This window comes from Sarcophilus harrisii, chromosome 5 (genome assembly GCF_902635505.1).
Source record: "Sarcophilus harrisii chromosome 5, mSarHar1.11, whole genome shotgun sequence".
Taxonomy (NCBI): Eukaryota; Metazoa; Chordata; class Mammalia; order Dasyuromorphia; family Dasyuridae; genus Sarcophilus; species Sarcophilus harrisii.
Window position 1 is genome coordinate 269,199,116 of NC_045430.1, and position 25,212 is coordinate 269,224,327.

The 25,212-nt window shown below is 44.9% G+C and overlaps 1 protein-coding gene across 3 annotated transcripts in view; it reads left to right on the top strand.

Annotated features, from left to right (window-relative positions):
* The window catches only part of ANO10 (anoctamin 10), a 153,786-nt gene that overhangs the window by 93,121 nt on the left and 35,453 nt on the right, over nt 1–25,212 (top strand). For all 3 annotated transcript variants that reach the window (XM_031940459.1, XM_031940460.1, XM_031940461.1), the window contains exon 12: nt 21,752–21,868. In XM_031940459.1, the coding sequence (XP_031796319.1) occupies nt 21,752–21,868 (117 nt within the window). The remainder of the gene's footprint in view (nt 1–21,751; nt 21,869–25,212) is intronic.

Sequence of the window (25,212 nt, forward strand, 5' to 3'; positions counted from 1 at the left end):
TCACAGAAGAACACTGATGTGTTTGTGTAGGTGGGCCTGGAGCCCCGCGCTCATGAAGCTTATTCAGCCAGCACTAATGACACTACAATTATTAAATCCTGAAACAAAATAACGTCAGTTCTAAACAATTGATGTGGCCCCAAATGGGTCATAAAGAGCTTGACACAACTGAGCGACTGGACGCCACTGCCACAAGCATTTGGGGCACAGGTTTGGGAGGAGTCCCTGAATTCCAGAAGATAGAGTAAACTGTCTTGGACACAGTCATTTCAGATTTTCTTCCAATGCTCATCTTTGTGGATTTTGGAAGGTAACACAGAGTCATGAACCATTGCAATGCATTCTGGTGAAGGCTGATCCAGAAACCTGCAGCTCACTGTGCCAAGAGGGGGGTCTCTCTGGGGACAGAGAATGCTCTGCGCTCAAGCTAGGATGGAAATGGGCTTCCCCAAACCAATGCCCATCCCCTGTGCCCTCAGGGTACCTTGCTGGGATTTTTTTCCTGGGTGAGGAAGATTTTCTTCTTGCTTCTGAGCCAGCTTTCCCATAGAGTCACCAGATTGCACATCATGCCCTTTCTCTACATACATATGACTTTTTCAGTTAAGTCATATTACCCACGAGTCTCTCTGGTTGCTGTTTTTCCGTTGTGGCCCCATTTGGGGTTTTGGGGCAGAGATGTTAGAGTGATTGGCCATCGTCTTCTTCAGCTCATTTTACAGATGAGCAAACTGAGGCAGACAGGGTTGTGGCCCGTCCTTGAGTTCGAGTCCTTGGAAGTTCTCGTCCATCCCTCTCCTGGCCTGCTGTGGAAGCACCACATGGCATGGTAGAGACTTTTGCCCTTCTGTGGGCCCCAGGCCAGCCATGTGGCTCCCCGTCGCTCATCCCTCACCTCAGGCCAGACTGAAAGTGTGTCCCTTTAAAGACAGCACTCCTGTCCCACAAGCTGTGGTTGGCAGAATCCTGCCTCTACTGTGCCCGCCTCCCCATGCCCATGTCTCCCCTGCCATTTTGATTTTTCCAAGTGCGACAATGAAAAACTCCAGGAGACAGTTTCTGGATAATTGATAATCATTTTATTAATTAGGCAATCAATAAGCTGATGATCAGTGGTTTTTTAGGTAACCAAAAGACCCCGGGGGAGCTCTGAAGATCAGGTGTGTGCCTTCTGACAGGGAATTCCCGCACACGGGGAGCGGACGTTTAAGGAGGAGGGGAACTAGAAGTCTTCAGCTCCTCCTGCTGAGCAGGGACTGGATCTTGACGGTGGCCTCCAGCAGTCGGGATGGGGAAATCCATCCCCATCCAGACCAGTCCAGTTGCTTTTCTCCTTCCTGAGCTGGGTCACCCCAAACTCTAATGGAGGGGGCTCTTTTCCTCAGGCTAAGGACTCACCCAGCCTGGATTCTGTTTACACTCTAAACAGATTTAGGTCTCCTGTTTGGGCAGGGTCCCATCCAAGACTGGCGAGCATGTACACCAAGGGCCAGGGGCAGTCTCCCCAATCAGTCGTGTCCTTCAGAGGCTGGTTTTACAAGGACTGGGCCTTAATGAGAAAATTATGGGAAAAAAGCCTGGATCCCAATTTAATAATTGGTTATTAATCTAATAGTAAAAAAAATAATTTTTCTCATGAGAGTATAGCACTTTGAACCATTGTGGAGCATGCTGTTAAAAGGGACCAGTTTTAATTTCCAAGAGTAGTGATAATGACTGTATTTTCCTCTATCCTATTTTCTTCTGTTTATTTTTTTTTACTTTTTTCAAGAGTCTGTTATGCTTCTAAATGTTCTCCCTAATTCACCCCCCTTTTTTTATCACCCAGGCTCTTTTCTTATCCCCTTCCCCTCCTGTTCCCATTTTGAACAAGTAAGAGAGTAAGGTTCAAGTGTTGCTGCTCCCCTTTTTTTCCTCCACTGTAACACCTCTTCCTTGCATACCTCTTTTATTTGAGATTATTTTTCCATTCTTTCTTTTTTCCTCTCTCACAGTGTATCCCTTTTTCTAACCCCTTAATTTTTTTTTAACATCATCACAACATAATTGACTCATATCTCTATGTAGATGCCTTCTTGCTGCTATAGTAATGATCAAATTCTTAGGAGTTACACCTTTCATTTTTCCATATGGAAATGTAAATTGTTTAACTTTATTGACTCCTTTATGATTTCTCTTTCATGTTTACCTTTTTATGCTTCTACTGAGTCTTTTGAAAGTTTGGTTTTCTATTCATCTTTGATCTTTTCATCAAGTATGCTTGAAGATTTTCTATTTCATTAAATAGCCATTAGCTTTTTTTTTTTACCTGAAGGATTATACTCAGTTTTATTGGGTAGGTTATTTTTTTTAATATTCATTTCTTTTTAAATTTTGAATTCTTAATTTTCTCCCTCCTTCCCATGCCTTCTTCCACCCACTGAAAAGAAACCCTATGATATTACTTACACATGAAAAATAGGCAAAAAAATTTCCATATTAGCCATATTTTTAAAAAGCAAGAAAAATAAAGTGAGAAAAGTATACTTTACTTTGCACTGAGTTCATCAGTTCTCTCTTTGGAAATAGATGGCACTTTTTCATCATGAGTCTTTTGGGAAGGTCTTGGATTATTATATTGCTCTGCATAGTCAGGCCTTTCACAGTCGATCATCTTTGCAGCATTGCTGTTACTATGTGCTCTATTCTTCTGGTTGTTCTTCACTTTGCATCACTTCTCATAGGTCTTAACCATGTGTTTTTCTGAAGCCATTCCCCTTGTCACTTCCCATGACACAATGATACTATACCACAATCAACCCATCTCCCAATTCTTTGTCACCACAAAAAGAACTGCTATAAATATTTTTGTACATATAGGTCCTTGTCTTTTTTCTTTGATGTCTTTGGGATACAGATCCATTGTTGGGTCAGTGAATATGCACCTAGTTCCAAATTGTTCTCCAGAATGGGCAGATTAGTTCACAGTTCTACCAACAGTTCAGTAGTGTATCTATTTTCCCCTCATCCCTGCCAGGGTTTATCATTTCTGATATATGTGAAGTAATACTTTAGAGATGTTTTAATTTGCTTTTTTCTAATTGAGAGTGATTTATTTTTAATAGTATTTTTTAAGTATATGAAAAGATAGTTTTCAACATTCATTTCTGCAAGATTTTGTGTCCCAAATTTTTTCCCTCTCTCCCTTTCCTCCCCCCTCTTCCCAAAAAGGCAAGCAATCTGATATAGGTTATAGATGTATAATACTCTTAAACTTATTTCCATATATGTCATGTTGTGCAAGAAAAATCAACCAGAAAGAGAAAAAAAAAAAAACCATGAGAAAGGAAATTTGAACAAATAAACCACAATAAAAAAAAAAAGGTGAAAATACTATTCTTCTATCTAATTCAGTCCCCATAATTCTCTCTCTGGATGCAGACATTTTCCATCCCTACTCTATTGGAGTTGATTTTGTCAATAATGATTTAGAACATTTTTTCGTATGATTTTAGATAACTTTGAATTCTTCTTCTGAAAACTGCCTGTTTATATCCTTTGACCATTTATCAATTGGTGAGTGACATTTATTTTTATTAATTTGATTCAGTTCTGTACTCAGTACCTATTTGAGAAATGAGGCCTTCATCAGAGAAACTGTAAATATTTTTTTATATTCCTTCATTGTCTGTGATCCCTTTTAGTAAAATGTAATTTCTCTTCTTATCTCTCTAATTAGGTCTGTTTTTGCTTTTGCTTTGTCTGAGATCATGATTGCTAGCTCTGTTTGTTTTTTAGTTTAGTTGAAGCATATTAGATTCTGCTTTAGTCCTTTATTTTAACTCTTGGTGTGCTTTCTGTTTCAAGTTCTCTCTTTTAATCATCATATTTAAGCATCATTAAGCATATATTGTGATTTCTAATGCATTTTGCTGTCTATTTACATTTTATGTGTACCTTCATCCTATTCACATTCACATTTATGATTACTTTGTTTCTCCCTCCCTCTCATTTTCTTCCATTTCTTCTTTTTTCTCTCTTTTTACCCTGCCCCTCCTCAAAAATCTATTTTGCTTCTAACAACTGCTTCCCATAATCTGCCATTCCTTTTATCAATTCCTTATTTCTCTTATTTCCTTTCATTCCTCTTTCTCTATCAGGTAAATTTCTACATACAACTGAGTGTGTTTATATATTTTCTTCTTTGTACCAATTCCAGTGGAAGTGAGATTCAAGAGTTGCCTATCCCACCCTTTACCCATCTGCTATAAAAGTGCTTTCTTATATGCCTCTTTTATAATTTTGCCCATTCTGCCTCTTCCTTCCCCCTTCTCCCAGTGCATCTCTCTTTCTCACTTTCATTTTTTAAGATTATTTCAACACAGTTGACTCACATCCATGTATTTAGTCTACTATAAACTTCTTTTCACTGTCCTAATAATTATAAAGTTCTTGCAACTTACATGTATCATCTTCCCATATAGGAATGTAAATAGTTTAGCTTTTTGGAGACTCTTATGATTACTCTTTCATATTTACTCTGTTATGTCTTTCTTCAGTCTGTTTTTAGTTGGCTCTCATCTTTTCATCAGGAGTCCTCGAAAGTCCTCTATTTCATTAAATATCCATTGTTTCCTGCGAAGGGCCATATTCAGCTTTGCTAGGTAGCTTATTTTTGGTTGCAGTCTTAGCTTGTTTGTATTCCAGAATATCATATTTCAAGTCTTCCATCCCTTTAACATGGAAGTTGCTAAATTTTGTGTAATACTGATTGTGGTTCTGCAATATTTGAATGATTCTGTCTGGCTTCTTGAACTATTTCTCTTTGATCTGGGAGCTATGCAACTTAGTTATAATATTCTTGGGAATATTCATTTTGTGATCTGTCACAGGATTCTTTCAATTTCTATTTTACCCTCAATTTACACTTTTCAATGATAATTTCTTGAAATATGATGCCTAAGCTCTTTTCATGACTTTCAAGTATTCCAATATTTTAAAATTATCTTTCCTCAATCTGTTTTTCCAGGTTAATTGTTCTTCTGATGAGACAGTTCACATTATCTTCTATTTTTTCATTCTTTTGACTTTTATTGTTTCTTGATATGTCATGAAAACATTGGCTTCCACTTGCCCAGTTCGAATTTTTAAGAAATCATTTTCTTTAATGAACTTTTGTAACTCTTCTATCATTTGACCAGTTCTAATTGTAAAGGTTCTTATCTTCAATGAAGTTTTGTATCTCATTAACCATTTTTTCAGTTCTGTTTTTAACAATTGTGTTATTTTCTTTAGTATTTTTTGTGCTGCTTTTACCAAACTGTTAATTGATTTTTCATAATTTTTTTTGTATAAGTTTCATTTCTTTTTCCAGTTTTTCCTCCACCACTCTTATTTGATTTTTAAAAACAGTTTTTAAGCTCCTCTAGGACTTCTTATTGGGTTTGTATCTAATATACATTTTTTTCTTTGAGACTATGCTTGCAGCTGCTTTACCATTGTTGTCTTCTGAATTTGTATCTTGATCTTCTGTTACCAGAGTAACTTTTAATCAGGTTCTTTTTTTACTGTTTTGCTCATTTTCCCCACCTTTTTTTTTTTTTTTTTTTTTTTTTGACTTTGAACTTCATGTTAAAGTTGAGTTCTATTCCTGGAGTAGTTTATGGAGCTTCAGGCTTTTTTATACTGCTCTTTTCAGACTTAGTTCTGGAAGTTTTGGTGCTTTGGATGGAGTATGAAGTTACAGTTTTGATAGCATTCCTATTTGAGGCTGTATGATTTCAGATCTTAAAATTCTACTTTAGAGTAATACATTTTATTTAATACCCTCTTAACCACCATGGATATTTGTCACCTAAAAATGCCTCAGCTAAAGATAAGACCACTTAGAAAATGGAGTAGTGTAAGGACTATTGAATGTAATGGTAGAGTTAAAGGAAGTCAGAAGATCATGTAGAGACAACACAGTTCTGTCAACCTTGCACATGAAGTAGATCATAATGATTAATTTTAGAGTAAGCTTTCTTTTGACTAAATAACACAAAAAAGTGCAGTATCACATTTGAACAACATTTTAATGTTATCTTTACTTTTGAAAACTCTAAACTAAATTTTAAGTAATATTCTTTTAGCTTCCACCTGTTCATTCAGTCCAAATCTAAAAAGTGGATCCTAAGAATGCGAGGTGGTTTTTCCCTTTTATTGTAGTGAACTGAGTATTCTCTACACTCAGGTGCTTCCAACAGCTACATTCTTCTCCTTTAATTTATCCACACTATAAGAGATATGAATGATTTCATGAGACAAGGAACACTTCGCATTTCCTAGGTTGATGTCTTATTGTGATGTGGCTGTAGCTTGGGCTTCTCGCAGGCCCTCAGGGCTGGGCCGAGGATTGTCAGTCCCTTGTGCACAGGATATCAGGCCCCACTGCTTAAGCTTTCTAGTCCCCAACAGCTCTTGGGAGAAAACTTTTGTACATCATCATTAGTTCTTTGAATGGAGGATACCCCCAGTATTAAAGGAAAGGGACTTCTGGAGGGGATCACATTCCCTGAACTAAGCTTTGAAGGAAACTAGGCATTCTGAGGAGCAGAGCTAAGGGTGGCAAGCCAAGAACAGGGGACACAAGTCACAAAATAGGACAGGATATTTTTTTGTGAAAAAGAACAAGAAGTTCATATATTAAAGAATATATGGAGGGGAGAGTAATTCACAGTTAGGATGGGAAGGTAGATGGGTCCAGGTTGTAAGAAACTTTTAAGGGCTAAATAGAAGAATTTTTATTTAATCTGGAGATCTCAGGGAGCATTGGAGATTAATGAAGAGGAGAGTGGAATGGTCAGACCTTTCTTTTGGGAATGCCCACTGAGAGCTATAGGGAAGATGAATTGAAGAGGGCAGTCTTGAGGCTGGGCACCCAACTGGAGTAATGACTGTAATATAAAATAAAAAATGATGGAGCAGGAAGCTTGATGGCATGGTGGATAGAGTACCTGAGTTCAAGGGTGGCCTCAGACACTTAATACTTCCTGGCTGTGTGACCCTGGACAAGTCACTTAACCCCAATTGCCTCACCAAAAATAAAATAAATAAAATGAAATGAAAACAGTATGTCCATGACTTGACAGCTTTGGTATTTAGATCAAGATATCAATAACATCACACCATTAGGAAAAGATTTGTTTAAAACACTTTGCCTGCATTATAATAAATTTTAGTAAACACAATATTTGGGGGGGGGGGAGACTCCAAAGGCTTATATTAACCATTCATTCACAGTCATCAGTAACTTATAGAATTTATAAGGGAATGTTTTCTAAATGGAGATTCACACACATGGAATTACATGGAAAGCACTGTTTTGGCACTCAAGTAACCTCTGGGAATTATGCTTGGTTCTGCTTTAAATTGAGCATTTTGTTTTGAGGGAAAAAATGTCCAGTTTTGTTTTAAATGAATTGCATATAATCTTATCCTCTCCACTTCCCACCTGAATTATTGCAATCCTGCTTCCAAATATGATCTCCCTGCTTCCTATTCTTCCCCTTCGTAAGCCTTATTCCATATTGCTGCCAAATCGGCATTATTCCATCACTGGCCAAACTGTGGGCCTCATTCAGAAGCTCCGGTGGCTTTCCACGGCCTGATGTAAATGCATGCTCCTCAGGCACTTCAAGCCTTGCACGATTCTGCCCAGCCTGTATTTCAATTCTTGCTTCCTCATGTCCTGTGAGGTTCAGCCTTAGGATTGTTCCTGCTCCACCAAGTTCCTCCCTTTCCCAGAGCTTCATATTTGCTTCACACAGACTTTATAGGGATTTCTCTATTGTGTACACCTTCCATTCTTTGAGTGGAATGGCGTCTCTGGGGACAAGTATTTTCATTTCTTTGGGTGCACAGTGCCTGGCCCACCGTGAAAGCTCATTGAACTCATTGCCTCTGTGGATCCTTTGGACATCAAGGTTTTAGAAAATACTATTTTTTCCACAGCAAGAAAGTTCATTAAGCTGAAATCCTATTTTATAGGTTCTGTTAAAATGATTTACTGGAAGTGGGAGGGGGAATCCATTGTCAAGTGGATGCAAAAGGGGCAGAGAAAAGAAGGTCCTTTCCTTCTCCACACTTAGTTTAGGCAGCCAGGGCTGCAGCTTGATTTTAAGAAAAAACTTCTTTGATGTTTAATTCCTGTGTAAGTGTGTGTGTGTTATAGGTTTGCAGAGAGAAGGGAAAGGTGTGAGAAATACCTTAGGATATATCTGTAGAGTCTTAAAAGAGCCAGAAAAGAAAGGCTCTCCTAGCAGAAAAGCAAGAATATTTTGTTTTGATAAACTTTAACTCATGGCAAGGTCAGGGGGTGACATTCTGTTTCTAAACTGTAAATGCCCGTCAAAGAAAGGGTTGTGTGTTTGCTGATTCATTTGAGAACTGAAAAGTTGACCAGTAGAACTAAAATATTCATTTTACACTAGAGAAATTCACTTGTCTTACTTCCCTTTGGGCTGGCAAACTTAAAGGGGACCTTGGACAGTCCCTTCAAGTTCATTGTAATAAGCATCATATGTAATGGGGATAAACTGAAACCATTCCCAATAAGATCAGGAGTGAAACAAGGTTGCCCACTATCACCGTTACTATTTAATATTGTGTGTAAGAAGGAGCTAAGATCCAGGAAGCGGGGCTGGCTGGCCAGAGCAGAGGCTCCTGCCTCTGAGGTCCTGGTTCTCCTGCTGCCCTCAGGGCCCATGGCAGGGTAGTAGAGTGGCAGACCTTCTCCCTTGTCTGAAGTTGGAAAAATATCTCCCCCCGATCTTTTGTGGGCTCCCCTGTTCCTAAATTTGATGTGAGTCTTTATGCTGAAGCTGCTTGGAATAACTGGGAGTTAAGCTAGGCCCAGGCCCCAGGCCACCATCTGGACTCCACCTTGGGCCAGTTCTCCTTACTTTGAGAATGGAAATTGAGGAAAAATAGCCTCATGAGGGCAACAGAGTCAGTACTGAGGTTTTATAAACCCAAAACTCTATTTGTCAATGTAAAATGCCTGGCTGCTTTGAGCCTTAAATGTAATCCAAAGAACAATATGTTAGAAAGTAAAAAAGACTATTATTGGGGCTCTGATTCTTTCTGAAATGTGAGCCTCAAACAGGCCCAAGGCGCAAGCTGGCAAAGTGTAGGGAGTGTCATTTTCAGCAGAAAACAGCCCATTGGGTGTTTTGCTCTGGGTCCTTGGGGTTTAAAAGGAAGGCCGGCCTCCTTGCAGGACAGAAGGGAGAATGACCAAGTTCTCTGAGTCAGTGGATGCCTGAGAGCCAGACCCTACCTGCATGGCTGCTTCAAGAAACATTAAAGCATGTTAATTCAATAAATTGTTCGTTCTTCAAGGCAGATCCCTCTCCTTGAACTTGGTCTACATGGCCAGTTGAACTTATTTCTGTTTGCTCAGAAAAAGAAGGCCCTGCATTCATTTGGTCCCTTATCTGATGGGAAGGACTCTCCCAGTCACTTTTAAGGGAATAAATCTATTTATTCTAGAAGAGTTTGACTGCAAGTTTGGGCTTTCTTATTCTATCAGGACTTAGACTAAGAAAACGGAATAATGAAATCAAAGCTAGACCTAAACATAATCTTCAGGCTTTGTAGAATGCTAATTATTGAAACCGGTTATCAGCTAGATACACATGTATTTTTATACAAACTTCTTGCCCAAATTTATTGTCTTGAGTAAGACCAGAAAGATGACAAGCTGAGCTGTTTCTCAATTCTCTTTTGAACGTCAAAAAGACTTTCTTGCCTAAGGTGATAGATATGTAAATCAACACACTCTTTGTCTGAGATGGTATTGAATTGAGGCTGGACTGTTTCTAAAGGAGTTGCTCCTAGAGAGCCAATTCACATTTCAAAGAACAAAGAGAACAGGTGATTTGATGGCCTGTGGTAACCCAGACCAAGGGAATCATAGTTAGACCCTTGTATGATTTCTCAAGATGAGGGAAGAAAACTTTTTGAAGTTTTCACCTGAGTATATGGAAATATTTGCATTCGGTTGCCTGGTGTTAGAATAATTCAGAGAATAATGCTAAAGGAGTAATTTCGGATCAACTCCAGATATAGTAATAACAGACTCTGTTATATTGTTATATGGATAAGCAGAATTATGTAAAAAGAAGGGCCAAAAAATTTTCAAAAAATCTCCCCAAAAGTCTCAGAATTGTGGGGATTGAGTTTATGCGTTTAATAACATGATAGAACAAATGTTTGAAGAATGAATTCACCGTAGTGATTATCAATTAATTAATAAGCATTTATTAAGTACCTATTATGTGTCAGGCCCCTTCCTAGGAATATAAAGACAAAAGAAATAATCCTTACTCTCAAAAGACTTACATTCTCTCTAGGAAGAGACAACAGATACACGTGGATGATGTAGAATGGTGGTAGCAAACTCAAAAGAAGAATGGGGGCTGCTACTGTGAATATAAGGGTTCCCCACGTCATGTATTGACCTAGTAATATGTTATTATAATAGGGTTATTTTGTGCCATGTTTCCCAGTTACATTTTGATCTGGGTCAGGCAGCTCTCTAGCTGGGTTTTTGATGCCTCTGATAGAGAAGAAATACAAAATAAATACCACATAGGTGTGTATGAGTTGGCTAAAGGAAGGGCCCAAGAAGGTGGGGTGCGTGCCAGGAAGGGCTTTGCTCGGCCACCGGGTGCTTCTTCTGTGTTTTAAAGGAAGAAGGCAGCTCTTGTGTTTAAGAAGGAGCTAAGATCCAGGAAGAGGGGCTGGCTAGCCAGGGCGGAGGCCCAGAGATGGAGATGGGCTCCAGCGGGCGGGGGTGCTGAGCCAGGACACTGTCAGAGACCCCTGGGAAGCCTGAGGGGATGGCTGGAGGCGAGGAGGCCAGCCTCCATGGGGGAAGGAGAAAGGGAGGACCTTTACAAAGCCATGAATGTCGGTCTTCCCTCTTTAATGCTCTGAAATCTGCCTCCCAGGGACCAGCCATTCTGCTGCTGGTGCTGCAAGGCCTGCCCCCTTTGTGTCTCCGGCGTCCGTCAGTGCATCGTGTGCTTCTGAACGGCCAGGGAGTCCGGCATTAAATCAAGGACCTGCTCCCCTCAGAACCGATGGGTTCATCTAGAATTTGTGTCCCTACTTATAAAAGGACATTGGCTCACAGAAATAAATGGTATGGGAAATGGGAGGGTTGGTGATAGAAACAGAGGGGACCTTCCCAAGGGTGCCCACCTTACCTGACACCCAAAAGGAGGTTGTTGCCCTGCTTGGTCCCAGACTTGGCTCCTGGCTGCGCAGAAAGGGGAAGCGCCCTGGGGTGTGGCTCTCCTTGTCTGGGGGAAGGAAGCTTCCAGACTCCTCTGGAGAGCAGCCATGTTGCCAACTTGTTTAAAGGCAAGGGGGATTGCCACCCACCCCAAGGTGGCCACAGAGCCAACAAGACTCGTCCCCAGTTCCATTCTGGCCTCAGGCACTTCCTAGCTGGGTGACCCTGGGCCAGTCACCTCACCCTGCCTGCCTCAGTTTCCCCATCTGTAAAATGAGCTGGAGAAGGAAATGTCTCTGCCGTGGAGGTGGCGAATGTCAAAGATGTCCTTTTAATCCATTTTAACTGCTGTTGGTGGTTGTCCCATGGACTTCAAAATGGCCTCACTGTATCCAAGACAAGGGAAGCGTAGCTGAAGCTGATTTGGACATATGAGTTCAGAACTCTAGCACAAGTCAGACTGCAGCGGGAACAGTTGTCCGTGTGAACACTTGGAATGGAGCGGTCTCTGAAGCGGTACGTCCCCATTTCTCTTCAGCCAGGGCAGGTCTCCTCTGCTCAGAGCCCAGGCCCTTCTCTGGTGCCCGCCATGCTGGGCAGTCCTGTGCCAGGTCAGTCAGTTCCTGAGTTCTCTGGAGAGACCTGGGGACTGTCCCTGTGTCATCTCTCCTGCCCGTGGGGGGGAGAGCCTCCCCCCGCTGGGTTCTCCACAAAATAGGCTTTTAGGCAAACATGCTTTTAGCATTCAGATGATGTGGCCAGCCCTCAGGAACTGTGTTCTCAACTTGTAAAGATGCAGCTTTAAAATATACATCTTTTTACATCCAGTACTTCCTAATTACTCTTTCTCCTCTCCCCACCGGCACCTTCCATTGTTGTTATTCAGTCTGACTCTTCATAGCCCCATTGGGGGGTTTCTCAGCAGAGATGCCCAAGAAGGGCTGGCCATTTCCTTCTCCGGCCCCTTTTAGAGAGGAGGAAACGGAGGCAAACAGGGTTAAGTGACCTGCCCGGGATCACACAGGTAATAAGTGTCCAAGGCAGAATTTGTAATCTGTGTCTTCCTGACTGTGCCCGGCGCTCTCCCCACTGCACCACCCAGCTGCCCTCCCATAGTTTATACCCTACCTCTGTCCCCTACAGGCTGAGAGGCAAGAGTCACATCTCACTCTCGGTGCTCGGAAGTTATGATGGGTCAGTTCATCTCAGATCTTGTAGTTTCCCTTTCCTTATAATTCTTGTGGGCAGCGTGTGCTTTTCTGTCCTGGTTCTGCTTACTTCACTCAGAATCCTTTATTTAGAGCCAGAAGGGATGCTGGCGACCCTTGGGTCCAAACTCCGGTTTTTAAATGAGGAATGTAAGGCAGAATTCAAGTGACTTGCCTGGGATCCCACAGCCAGTAAGTGGCTAAAACCAGGTTCAAACTCTCTTCTGTATGACCTTCTGTCCACAGCAGCTCATCCCAGTTTTCCAAGTTTTTCAGTTTTTCATGGTGACCATTTCTTACTGCACAGTAATATTAAAGTCACAGGTAACAATCTGTTTAACCATTCCGTAACCAAGAGATACTTATCCGAGGGCTGTGCATGCATGTGTACAGAGACATCTGTGGATGGGTTCCTTTCTGTTTCTTGCTGTTCCAAAGAGCGTTGCTGTAAATACTTTGGCACATGTCAGGCCTTTCAATCTTTTTCCGAATGACAGCCAGTATCAGTAATATTGGGTTAAAGGTTACATAAAGTCTGGTTCTGTTGCTAAATACTCCCCACTGTTTTCTAGATCAGGGCTTCTTAAACTTTTCCCACTCGCAGCCCCTCGTGGCCTGAGAAATTTTTGTGAGACTCCGGATACATAGGTATATAAAACAGGTACGCACATCAGACATGTCCCAATAATAAAGCATCGTTTCACAGGCTCCACATTCAGTCACACGGCCCCACACTGGGCCACGAGCCACAGTTTAAAAAGCAGGGTTTTTGGGCACGTGTCCACAGTGCAGGAATGCACTAAGGTGCCCAGTCCCCCCACACTCTCCCATTCTGGTCTTTGCCAGTCTTGTGCTTAGGTGTAAAATAGAACTTGAATGTTGTTGTCATTTGCATCTCTCTCATTATTAATGAGTTGGAGAATCCGTACAGATGGTCCTCAATAAGCTTGCATGTGTACTTCTGGAAACGGCCTCTATTTCCTTTGCCCAGTGTACATGCACCTGCTTCTTTTGACCACAAAGTAAGTCCATGTCATCGCCAGGGAGGAGGATGTTGCCTTTTGGTTTTTTTAGTAGGCCGTGCATCCAGTCCAATCCAGTCCCGTTCGGTTCCTTCAGCAAGTATATAAATGTAAGTGTGAATTATTTTGTGGGCACAGAGACAAAGCCAAACTCCACCTTCACAGTAGAAACGGGATAAACATGTAGCAGATAAGCCATACAAAAGTTTTCTAGAGTACATATAAATTGATTTAGGGCCGGTAGAGCTCTGACTATCACTAGTAAAGCTTGGTGTAGGAACCTGAGGAGGCATTAAAGGTAACCCACAGGTGGATTGAAGAGGGCAGGGGCTCCAGAACAGAAGCCAAAGGCAGGATGTTATGTAACACTGTTGGTGGGAATATAGAGTATGGAGATGATGGAACATAATGTAGAATGGCTTGGTAAGACTGGACGTCACCAGCCTCTGAAGGTTAAATGGGAGGCTTTGGGTGGGATAGACACGGAAACATCTCAGCCCCTGTGGAGGACGGATTGGCGGGCAGTCAAGTGTCGATCCCATTGCAGTAGCGCAGTGAGAGCCTGGACCAGGCCGTGCTTGTGTGAGGGCAGAGGACGACAGATACAGGGTGGAGGCAGAATTGATAGGACATGGCAACGGGCCTGGGATCCATGAGAGGAGGGAGGAATGGGAAGGGCCAAGGACAGCTCAACTTGGGTTGAAAAATCAAGTAGCCTAAAGCATGGAAGTTCTCCATGAAGATTAGGAAGGGAGCTCACCCAGAGTTTGTCCTAATGTGGCTAAATATAGAACTTTTAAAAGATGGGGAGGATCCAGTGGTTGACCTTTGCCTAAGGCTGAGATTGCATCTAAACACAATGAGCGTGCATAGTTATGGAAGTGGCAAGCCGTGCTGCCTACCTCCTCATGGGCAGAGGCAGAAGGAATCAGACATTCTGGACAAGGCCGGTGCCAGAATTTATTTTTCTCGACTAGGCATATTTGCTCAAATTATTTTGTCTTTCTTAAATGCTTTTCTTCAAAAATTTTCCACCAGAGAATCCACATTCAGAAAGAGCATGGCAACATAGGGTAGTCCAAGTTGTGCCTTATGGGGAGAAATGACCAAGAATTACACAGAACAGAGAGTGTGGGGGCGGGTGGAAGTGACTGAGGTCCTCAGACTCATGAAAGCCTTGACTCTATATAACCCACTAAAATAAAAAAGATCTTTTCAAGTACAGGGAATTCTGTTGACTCTTGACTGAGGAAGTCCTTGAAATTTCCCAAGTCATCTCTAGTTCAGAGATAGCTCACTGTAAGAAAGATTCAGAGGGCCTGGATTACAGTCTTGGCCCCTCTACTTCATCCCTGTGTGATCTTGGGCAATCATTTCCCCCTTTCTGAGCTGATATCCATCAATTAGGCTGCTACAAATAGATAGTTTACTTTTGGAATTGCTCTTACAGAGCCACCCTGTTATCAACAGCCTTCCCAAAGCCTCCTGGCAGGATACTAAATAGTAGTAGGAATAGTTGGTCAACATAAAGTTACACTAGGTAATCAAACAAACAGCTCTTACAACCAGATTAAACAAACTCTCTTGTCTATGTGAGAAGCATTTGGGGATTGAATCTGGTTTAGTGTTTGAATATAATTACCTTAATAACTTGGATTTATCTTTAGTGTAGATATACATTTCTATAAATAAGAAAGGCCCAAATATGTTTGTCAGCTAAGACAATTCCATCCAAGTCCAAGAAGATATTAAAAGTAATTTCAAATTGCAGTTGTTATCTCAATAGTAAACAATAACACCATCTTCTTAATGAAATAATGTTTGTTTTTATTAGTTTCTTTAACTTAGTCTTCAGGGATCCATTTTTCCTTTTTAGCACGTCTGTGCTAGAAAGCCAAATTACTTAACATCTATTTCTCTTAATGAAAACTTCTTGTTGGACCAATTAAAAATGTTACAAGTCATCAAATTTAATGAAGAAGATAATCGTTTGCACTAGTTATCCATTGAGAAGCTTTCCTCTAAGAGAACAAAGCGTAGAATATTGCAGCCTTGACTTTGCTTCATCTAGTCTTTTATTGATTTGCTTTCTTGATTTCAAATGATCACGTTTGATGGGTCCCTTTGAGGCTGTAGACATTCTCTTAAGCTGTTGACTAGACAGTCTCCTAATATGAGGAAAGAAAGGAAATATAAAAAAGAAAATCTGATCTTACAGCAAGTATTGTAACTCCTGATCAATCATATTTAGCCTTTTTATGTTCCATATAAAAATCAGTAAGTTTTCATCTTCCCCCTGCTCAGGACCTAAAAAGGGAACCAACTCCTCATCACTTAACGGCCCCCCAAAGATCTGTGCTCTGACACCTTCCTGTTCCTGGCCTTGTGCCTTACAGGCAGGAAAGCCAGAGTTAGCCAAGAAAAAAGGCGAGAAGAAATCCCCTTCAGGAATAATGGAATAGCACCGATGGTTGCTTTTCTATCTTCTTCGTCTTCATGTGAGAGACAGAGCCTGGCCAGCCAGGTGGCCGTGAGGGAGTGTGGGGCTGCTCCAAGGGTCTTTCCCAGCCAGGGGATCCTGAGCCCCAGGAGCTCTGAGCATCTGTAGCTGTCCTTGCCCACATGCCTGGCATCTGCATGTGTTTGAGAGAAGCCCAGGAGGGTCGTGGAAAGACTTGGAGAGGCTACTCGGCCTGTTAGTTATCAGTCTGTGACCTGTGAGCTGGGGAGGAGGGTCTCATGAGATTGCTGGAACAGTTGGATGTGAAAATGAACACGTGGGATGTAGCCATGGGCCATACAAACAGACACAGGCTGATATTGAGGGCTCCGAGCATCCGGTGGGTCCCTCTCTTTGGAGAGTGAGATAAGTCCTGCGGAAGCTCCAATCAATAGAGTGACAAATTCACCAGAACCTGCGTCATACAAAAACACCAGAACCTTAAATTGCTTTTTCTGAACTGTTGAAAGGAGCAAATCTTTTAAAATATTAAGACCTGAGAAGAATATGTAAGTGATCATCTAATCCAACTGCTTTACATATCAGGAAACTGAGGCCTGCAGAGTGAAGGGACTTAACTAAAAGAGATAGTGAGATGAAGTATCAGAGCCTAGGTTTGAAACCAGAGCCTCTAGCATAAAATCCAGTTTTTAAGAATTTAAAATTTAAGAATTAAAAAAAAAAAAAAGATTTTCTATCATCAAAGAACAATGTAATTAAGGTTAATGTGCTATACTGGCTAAAGCAAGAAAATATCTTAATACCTTCCAGACATTTTCATAAAGAACTGAAATAAAAAGTTTTCTACTTAGCTTTTGATTAAGTAGAAAATGTATTTGATCCAAATTCTCTAATCTCTTGGGTATTCTAGTTAAGTGAGGTATTAACCTTAGCTTAATCTGAAACTACTTCCTAGATGTTAAGCTTTAGCTTGTAGCAATTAGGAAAAGAGTTTTATTTTTTATTTGGATTTATTTTATTATGGTGCTGAATTCAGTATCTAATCTGTCCACATTTTGCAGATCAACAAAGGAACAAAAGAAGGAAGGGGGGAAGGGAGAGAGAAAAAGAAGGAAAGAAACTAGGAAGGAAGGAGGGAGGGAGAACACAGGCATTTATCAGGTGCCTACTATGTGCTAGACACTGTGCTAAGTGCTTAACAGAGCAACTTTTATACACTATCTCCATTGATCCACACAACAGCTAGATGAAGTGGGTAATATCCCCCACTTTGCAGATGAGGAAACTTGAGTCCCAGAGACTTAGATGTCAGTTGTGGAAGATCACACAGCTAGTTGGGAACAGGGGCAGGACTCCAACCGCCTCAGCAACTCCAAGTCCGAGCTCTGTCCCCAGGCCACGTCACCTCCTGTGGGAGGGCTGGTCCCGCTGATGGCAGTCTCAGTGACAAGCCGCTTCCCTTCTCCGTGAGATGGGATGAGCCTGGAATGCTGTAGCGCTGACGCTTCTCTGGGGCACACAGTGGGTCATGATTCCTTCCCCCCTCTCGGACCTCCTCTCTCTGGTGGGGATGCTCCCAGCAGAAGCACAGCGAGCCTGTAGAGCTTGCTGAGATTTCATGAATTAAATCCGCCCGAGTTCCTGTGAAGAACCGGGCCTTCTCCTGCTATTGATTAGAACCAAAAAACATGTGACTGAGCGATCTGTCAGGCATGCAGGAATCATTGTCAGGAGACAGTGTCTGATTGTGTCTGAGTAATCTGAGATTTCTGGTATCATTGTGACTCCAACTCTGGGAAGCTGAGATCCCAGAGAAATGGTCCTGGGAGATTGACGGGTGTGGTGGATGGAGTCCCGTGAGTGCTCCGAACCCTTCCTCTTCCTCTGAGTGCTCCGAACCCTTCCCCTTCCTTGATCTATCAAACAGATATACATTTTAGCTATCAGAAAAATCAGTGGTTCTCTCTGGTTTACAGACATTACTAGAAAGAACTTTCCTTTAGTCTTTAAAATGTTCTTCTCTTAGACAGGATCTGCTTCATTGTTTCAAAAGATGAGGGTGGATGCTCTTTCTGCTTACATAAGTAAGGCTTCATTCATGACCTAGTAGGTGATTTCATGAATTACGGTGTCAAAGATGTTTTATCACCTGCTGACCAGTCTTAGGATGATGATCATACAGAGTTTAGCCAGGCTGATCCTCCATTGGTCATTGGGCCCTTTCTGTTTCAGTCAGTAGGATCTGTTGCAGCTTGAAGTCCGTTGGCAGAGCCTTGAGAGAGGAGGTCACTCCTACTTTGAGAGTAGAATGATGCTCAAAATTAGGCAGCAGTAATCTTGGTCCTCCCTGTCAACTTAGAAAGGAAGGAATGAAAAAAGGGAGGGAGGGAGGGAAGGAGGAAGAGAGGAAGGAAAGAAGAAATAAGGAAGGAAGGGAGGAGAGAAGGAGAGAAGGAAGGAAGGAGAGAAGGAGGGAAGGAAGGAAGGAGGGAGGGAAAGAAGGAAGGAGGGAGGGAAAGAAGGAAGGAGGGAAGGAAGGAAGGAAGGAGGGAAGGAAGGAAGGAAGGAAGGAAGGAAGGAAGGAAGGAAGGAAGGAAGGAAGGAAGGAAGGAAGGAAGGAAGGAAGGAAGGAAGGAAAGAAAAGGGAGGGAAGAAAGAAAGGGAGAGAAGGAAGGAGAGAAGGGAAAGGGGGGGAGGGAAGGAAAGAGAATGGAAAGTTTCTCAACTGACCAGTTCCAGCAGGGTCCCCAGTAGGCAGCAGACCACAGCCGTATCTGAATAAACCCCTATCTCATGTAAATTACCTCAAATCTTCCTTGTTTTTTCTTCTTTATCTCTGGAGCTTTTAGATCTGATTTAATTTATAGGATTTCTGGTAACTCCACATTGATTAGACTTCATTCAATTATGGCTTTACTTTCAGTTGTTTCCCTGATTAAGTCACCTAGATTTGTATTTTTCCAGTTCCTTTTTCAGAGATGGTCTTCAAACATAAGTTCTGTTTTTCCCTCCCTATGTACTCCAGAGCCTTATTTAACACACACGACAGACTTCCCAAATTCGGAATATGCCTGTTTTGCTCTGGGCTCCTGCCTTTTTTCAAGGGTTCTAATTTGGTAATTACTTGTCCTGTCATGAATCTGATTTCCTTCAGTATTTCATCTGGATCCCAGGAGAAATCCGCTTGGCGTTGATGCTCATGGTGCTTTGTGCATTGCAGCCGAGGACTAGGCTGCTCTCAGTGGGCCTTCCCCTCTTGCTCTCAGTCAGGGACCTCACTACTCCATCCCTTCGCGGAGACCCTCATGGCTCCCCTTCTCGCCGCCTCCTTCTGTGCCTTCCATGATGATTCCTGCTTAAAAGAGCCTTCTGTCGGGCCTGTCCCTCTTCTCAGTCCCATGTTGTCAGACACAGCTTTGTTCTCAGCTGGGCCGGGCCCGGCTCACAAGGGCCTCTCAGAGATGGAGAGGCTCTGTCTGGGCTCCTGGGTTTGTAGCAAAAGCGGCCTTTGTCCTGCTCCACAAATGGAAGAGAAACCCTGGGATTATTAGGACTTCCTGTGTCAGAATGCAGCAGGGCTCGGTGGGACTACGGCGCTTGGGCGGGCACTCTGTGTGTGGGGAGGAGGGACAGCCGGTGTTTCCATGGGCACAGGACATGGTTTCCCACAGTATGAGGGAATCAAGCATATTGCACAGGATTGGCACAGACATTTATTAAGAAACTGCAGTAGGTACCTTGGGGACACAAAGCCTATGGGATGTGGTCCTTGCCCTCAGCAAGACTCGTGGTACATGCAGGGAAAAGGAGCATGTCAGGATGCTGTGTGCCCCTGAACAGCAGGTGGGGATGATGGGGAGGGGAGGGCCCTCCCACAGCATCTCCGTTCAGTGACAGGGAGCCTTCTGAAGCTACTCATTAACTTTGGGGTAACTCTAATCATTAGGGAACTTGGCTTAAATCCTCCCTCCCTCCCTGCCTGCCACATTGTTCCTGGGCCTTCCCCGGGGAGTCCAGAGGAACAGAGGCCAGTGCGTCTTCCTGCTGCCCACTGAGGCCTCCACTCTCAGACTGGGCCCTTCCCTCCTTCCATAATCCTCCATCACTAGTCCTTCCCCTGGTCAGCCTGAAAGCTTTTGTTCACATTGCTGCTTAGCAACGTCACTCGCTAAAACACGACCATGCAGACAACAAACAGCCGAAAGCAAGGGTGCCCTTGGGTAATTACTGTACAAACCCGGCGTCTGGGTGCGGTGAATTCTCGTGCTATTGGGAAGGATGACCGTCGGGGGTCCAGAGAAACTCTGAGAGACTTAAGAGCTGACAGGGAATGAAATTAGCAGCAGGAGGACCAGGGATAGCAAGAGTCACCCCACACCGGGAGGGTTATGAGGATGGCGCTGGGCCGCGTCGGGGTCGGTGCAGAAGAAGGGCCCTATGGATATGCCCCTTGTGGCCTCTGCTTCTGCCCGTTTGCTCAGCTGGCTTTGTTTCTCTTTATTACAAGTCAGAATTTAATGGGGTGAGTGGTGGAGAGGAAGACTTTTACATCTGGGATTTACTCTGTTAAAAAATCTCAGTGCTAAGTTTGGGGTTTTATAAAAATGGAAACAAAATATGGCAGCCAACACCACATCCAGTGTTCCAAGTGCAGCCTGACCGTGGCCAGCCTGGCACTTCCTTCTGGAACATGGTAGGCGATCAGTAAGCAGAGGTTTGAATTCCGGGCACTGTGTCTCCTCATTCAGTCTTTGACTGTGTGGCCGCCATGGTACCTGCCAGCTTGCATGGAGCTTGTAGTTCAGTGGTTTGGGGCCACCAAGATGCCGTTGCTCCCTGGGATAGGGATCTGGTGCAACACCAACTATTACCAAGCACCTGTTAGTGGAGTGGCTGCCAACAGTCACACGGCCCCCGAGGCACTGGGGAAAGAGAAGAGAGAGACTGCTTCCAAATGGGGGGGAAGGGAAAATCTTCCTGGGGAAGAGAGGACTTGGGCTAGGCTTGGGGGAGCAGCAGAACTCTGCTGGGTGGGAAGAGGAGGAGCATAAATGAATATTCAGATAAAAGGAAAACTCTCTGAGACCTTTTTTGAATAAGATTCATCTCTATAAAAGATTAAGAAGCAACACGTCACATGAGTCATACACAAAATGGATTTTAATGAACCAAGTGAAGGAGGAACATTGGATGTGCTGAATGAGTCTCCTGTGTCTGAGTAAAGGGTCCCATTAAAGGATTTCTGGGTTGGCAGGGACCTTGGAGGCCGCCTAGTTCTTCTTGTACCAGAGCAACCATCCCTCCTAGGCAGGCTCTGAGGCCCAGGCTCTGGGTGAATGTGTGGGGTGAAAGGGAGCTCCTTCCTGAGGTGGCCCATTTCCCTGGGGGCAGCCCAGCCCGGAAGGCTTTGCACTGGGAAGGAAAGCTTCTCGAGGGCAGGAACTGTCTCTGTTGCGTAGTTCTATCCCTGGCACCTAATGTGGTGCTCGGCCCTCAATGGTTGCCTGATAAACATCTTTCCATCCATCCTTCCACTGACCAAACCCAGCTCTCCTCTCCATTCTTCCCTCTGTCCCCACTACTCTGCCTTGGGGGAGCAGGAAATAGCTCCTCCACATTCCCACCAACACCCTTCAGACTCTGGAGAAAGCTCCGAGGTCTCCCCTTCTGGAGTTTTGAGGCTTCGGGGACTGGGAGGAGCCGAGCAGGCTGAGGACCGGATGGGCAAGAGCTCGGGTGCCTCGTTCGTCCCCTCAGGTCCGTGGGCGTCTCACCAGGTGCGCTTTTCTCTTGTTCACAGCACGCGCTGCTGGCACTAAAGTTCGTCCTGGCCTTCGTCATCCCCGACAAGCCGCAGGAGATCCAGGTGAAGCTGGCCAAGCTGGAATTCGAGTCTTTGGAAGCCCTCAAACAGCAGGTAAGAGGAGGCTCGGGGAAAGGAAAGAAATGGAGCCAAGAGCCAGCCAGCCCCACTCCTGCCGCCAGTCTGGAGAAGTTCCTATGTTAGACCCAGATCTCGCCGCCCCTCCAGCAGCAAGAGCTCGTTACGTTAGTCTTTGTGGAACCTTGATGTCCATTCTATGTTGCTTTCAGATTCACTCGAATTCATTATTTCTGTCATCATTTGGTCTGCAAAGCCAGGGCGTGCTATAAAATTCTGGCCAGTTCAGGAAAGGAGAAGCAGCAAAAACCCAAGGACAAGGGTGGGGGTTGCAGGAAGGATGGCGGAACCCAGGCCACCAGCTCAGTCAGTTGTGAGCGGCCATGGGCTCTTGTAGGGGCTTCATTGGGAAAAGGGTTTGACCAAGAGACCTTAATGGTTCTTTTCTGGTCCGATAACGTATGTGTGCTTTCCAATGAGCAGCAGCCGTCAGCTGTCTGGCATGGTTTATGGGTCGGGGTTCAGGTTCTGGGGCCCACCATGGGCTGGGAGGAAAGAAGGGGAGGCAGGGAGGGAAGCCAGCCAGAGCATTCATGAAGCGGTTGCTCTGGTGGGGCAGCAGGATCTGTGGCCGCAGTGCAGACTTTCCCCAGGAGCTGCTTCCAAAGGGAGCACACAGAGCCCGGGAACCTGGCTGAGAGCCGGGAGAAGGGGTTATAGCCGGAGAGCAGCATTTCAGGGCTTGTGTCTGGGAGGAGAGGAGGCTGCCATGGGGCCCCAGAAGCCACGGCACCAGTGTCCCTCTGTTCCCCACAGCCTGGGCTTCCCCTGCGCTTGCTTGCCGGCTGAGTCAGCCTGGGGCAGCCTGGACAGAGGCAGCTGTCTCAAAAATGAGAAATCCAGAACTTTTAAGGGGAAAGGGCTCCGGACCCCACGGAGTCTCATTACCACCCACTACTGTCCATTTCACAGACGGGAAGGGGAAGTCCTGGGCCACTCTGACCCCGGCCAGCCTGTTTTCCCTTAGGTTCCCCTGGCTCCGCGCTGAGTCTTTGTCACTTTTAGTATTTCCCATTCCAAGTGTCCCCTAGGACAGAGCCTGTTTTGGCCGCTCTGTTTTTCCCTTTTCCTTTTTAAATATCACTTCGGCTGCGATATGGGTCTCTCAGGTGCGTGCTGACAAATGAGGTGAATTTTTAAAGAAGAGAGAGGAGGATAAGAGACTTGTTGGCTTTGTAAAGGGCATTTCCAAATGCTCCAGAACATCGGCTCACCACGACCTTTAGAGCTCAGCCCTAGACAGTAAATACTTTCTTGGTGATGCTTTTTTCCCTTTTTAAATTGATTTCAACATTCTCGGTGACTTGAAAGAGCCCAAAGGACCAGGGGGCATTGCAGCCCAGGATGGCCTCCCTCTTAGATCTGATCTGCTGGCTCAGAAAGAAGCCCGCCGTGCCGGTCTCCAGCAGCCAGGCTCGGGGGGACCCCAACACGAGAACAAGGCCATGGAGAGAGCCCTGCGTTAGGGACCTGGAGACCAGGGCGTTTGGGGAAAGTCACGTGGCTGTGGAAGGCCTGGGCTCTCTCTGGGTGCTGTGCCTTCCACTGGGAAACCATGGGAGCCCTCCTTGTGGGAGCCCCTTCAGGCCCTGCCACGTGGGAATCAGGTCCCAGAGGGACTGGCCGGCGGCTCAGCCACCATCCAGCCAGCCCTACAGTACCTCAGAAGTCGTGACCAGAAGGGCCTTGGATCGTGGCTGGGGAAGCCATCGCCAACAGGCCGGTGTCCACGGCAAGCTCGGCTCGGTGGGCCTGAGGGTACCGGAGCACGCCCTGATGCCAGGCCATGGGAACGGGGGTCTGGGCCTGAGAACCGTGGTCTAGCCCAGGTGCCGGGGCAGCCTGAGGAGGCGTTTTTCTCACTGCATCCATCAGTGGCATTACATTTACAAATGTAGACAGGAGCCTGGCCCCTTGGAGTTCACAGAACCTTTTCTTCTAGAATCCCAAGAGGGCCCAGGCCAGTGGGGCTCCCCCATTTGGTTGTGGGCCAGGCCCCCTCCAGCATCCTAAAGCCTCTTCAGCCACCACTGTGGGGTCTGCCTGGCGAGAGATGGCTCTAACCTCTGCAGGCCCGGCCCCGGGTCAGACCCCAGGCCCCTGCCAGGTTTATAGCTGTATGAACAGATGAAGCCTTTAAGAAGTGCCAGTGTGCAAGCCCCAGACTGAGCTGGGGAGCGAGGAACAGAAAAGCCAGAGCCTGGGGGTTCCCCAGAGCAGAGTCCTGTACCCAGCCCTGACAGGCAGCAGCAAAGCGGACGTTCAGGGCTTTGGACGGCTCTTGTCCTTCTGCGATTGACCATTGGAGGTACCAGGGATTCTGAAGACCTAAGTAGTCCTTAGAACTCAGGGAAGTGGTACCATGTCATTATTCCTGGGCCACAGTGGGAGGAACGAGACCCAGAGAGACCCAGGTCACCCAGGAGCAATCTTCAGTGGAAAAGGGTTTGGGGGGCCTCTAATCCAGTACCCTGCTTTATAAAGCAGCAAGCCGAGGCTCAGAGGGGCCTCTAACCCGGCCATCAGTTTGGGGAAGCCGCATTCACGCAGGCTGAGGTTGCCATTTGGAATCCAGGAGGGTCTCTGGCTCTTGGTTGTACCACAGGCCTCACTTAACCCTTCCTCTCCCTAGTGAGCTATCAGCTGACATCTGCAATAAAAACGGCTTGGAAATGGTTTGATCCGGATAAAGATTTGGGCTTTAGGAGACGCAGTCTGTGTGAAAGCATCCCAGAACTCCCTTGCTTGTCAGGGTTAAGCTGCTCTCAGGCCCTGGCTGGGCTGGGCTGGATTGTTCCTGTAGACCAGTGAGCTGAGGCAGACATTCAGACTGCCCACTCCTGGCCTGGTTAGTGCTGGTGCTGCCTCAGAAAGGAGAAGTGAGAAGGAGAAGCCATTTCCCTCGGCGTTGTGTCTTCCCTGTGTTCAGTTAATTACTACTATGTGCTGGGGATAGTCATCTTTTCGAAGGGCAGCCTCCAGGTTGGGTCCCCCATCTTGTGAATCTCTGCCTTGCCAGGCCCTCCTCTCTGGCCCAGTTTGACCCAGAGTTCCTGTGTCCATCCGTTGCCTCTCTCTGGGGCTGCGTCATTGCCTGGACCCTCTGCAGGAACTATTCACGTTGAGTTTAGCTTTCTCAACTCCCCAGGTCTCCAGTCCCTCCTTTACTTGCCCGTTTAAGGCCTTATCAGTAGCTGTATGAAAAAATATTCCAGATTACCAGTGAGAAATGAGAAATGCAAATTAAAGCAACTCTGAGATTCCACCTCAGAACCATCACGTTGGCAAAATAGACCCAAAAAATGGAAATAGTAGGTGTT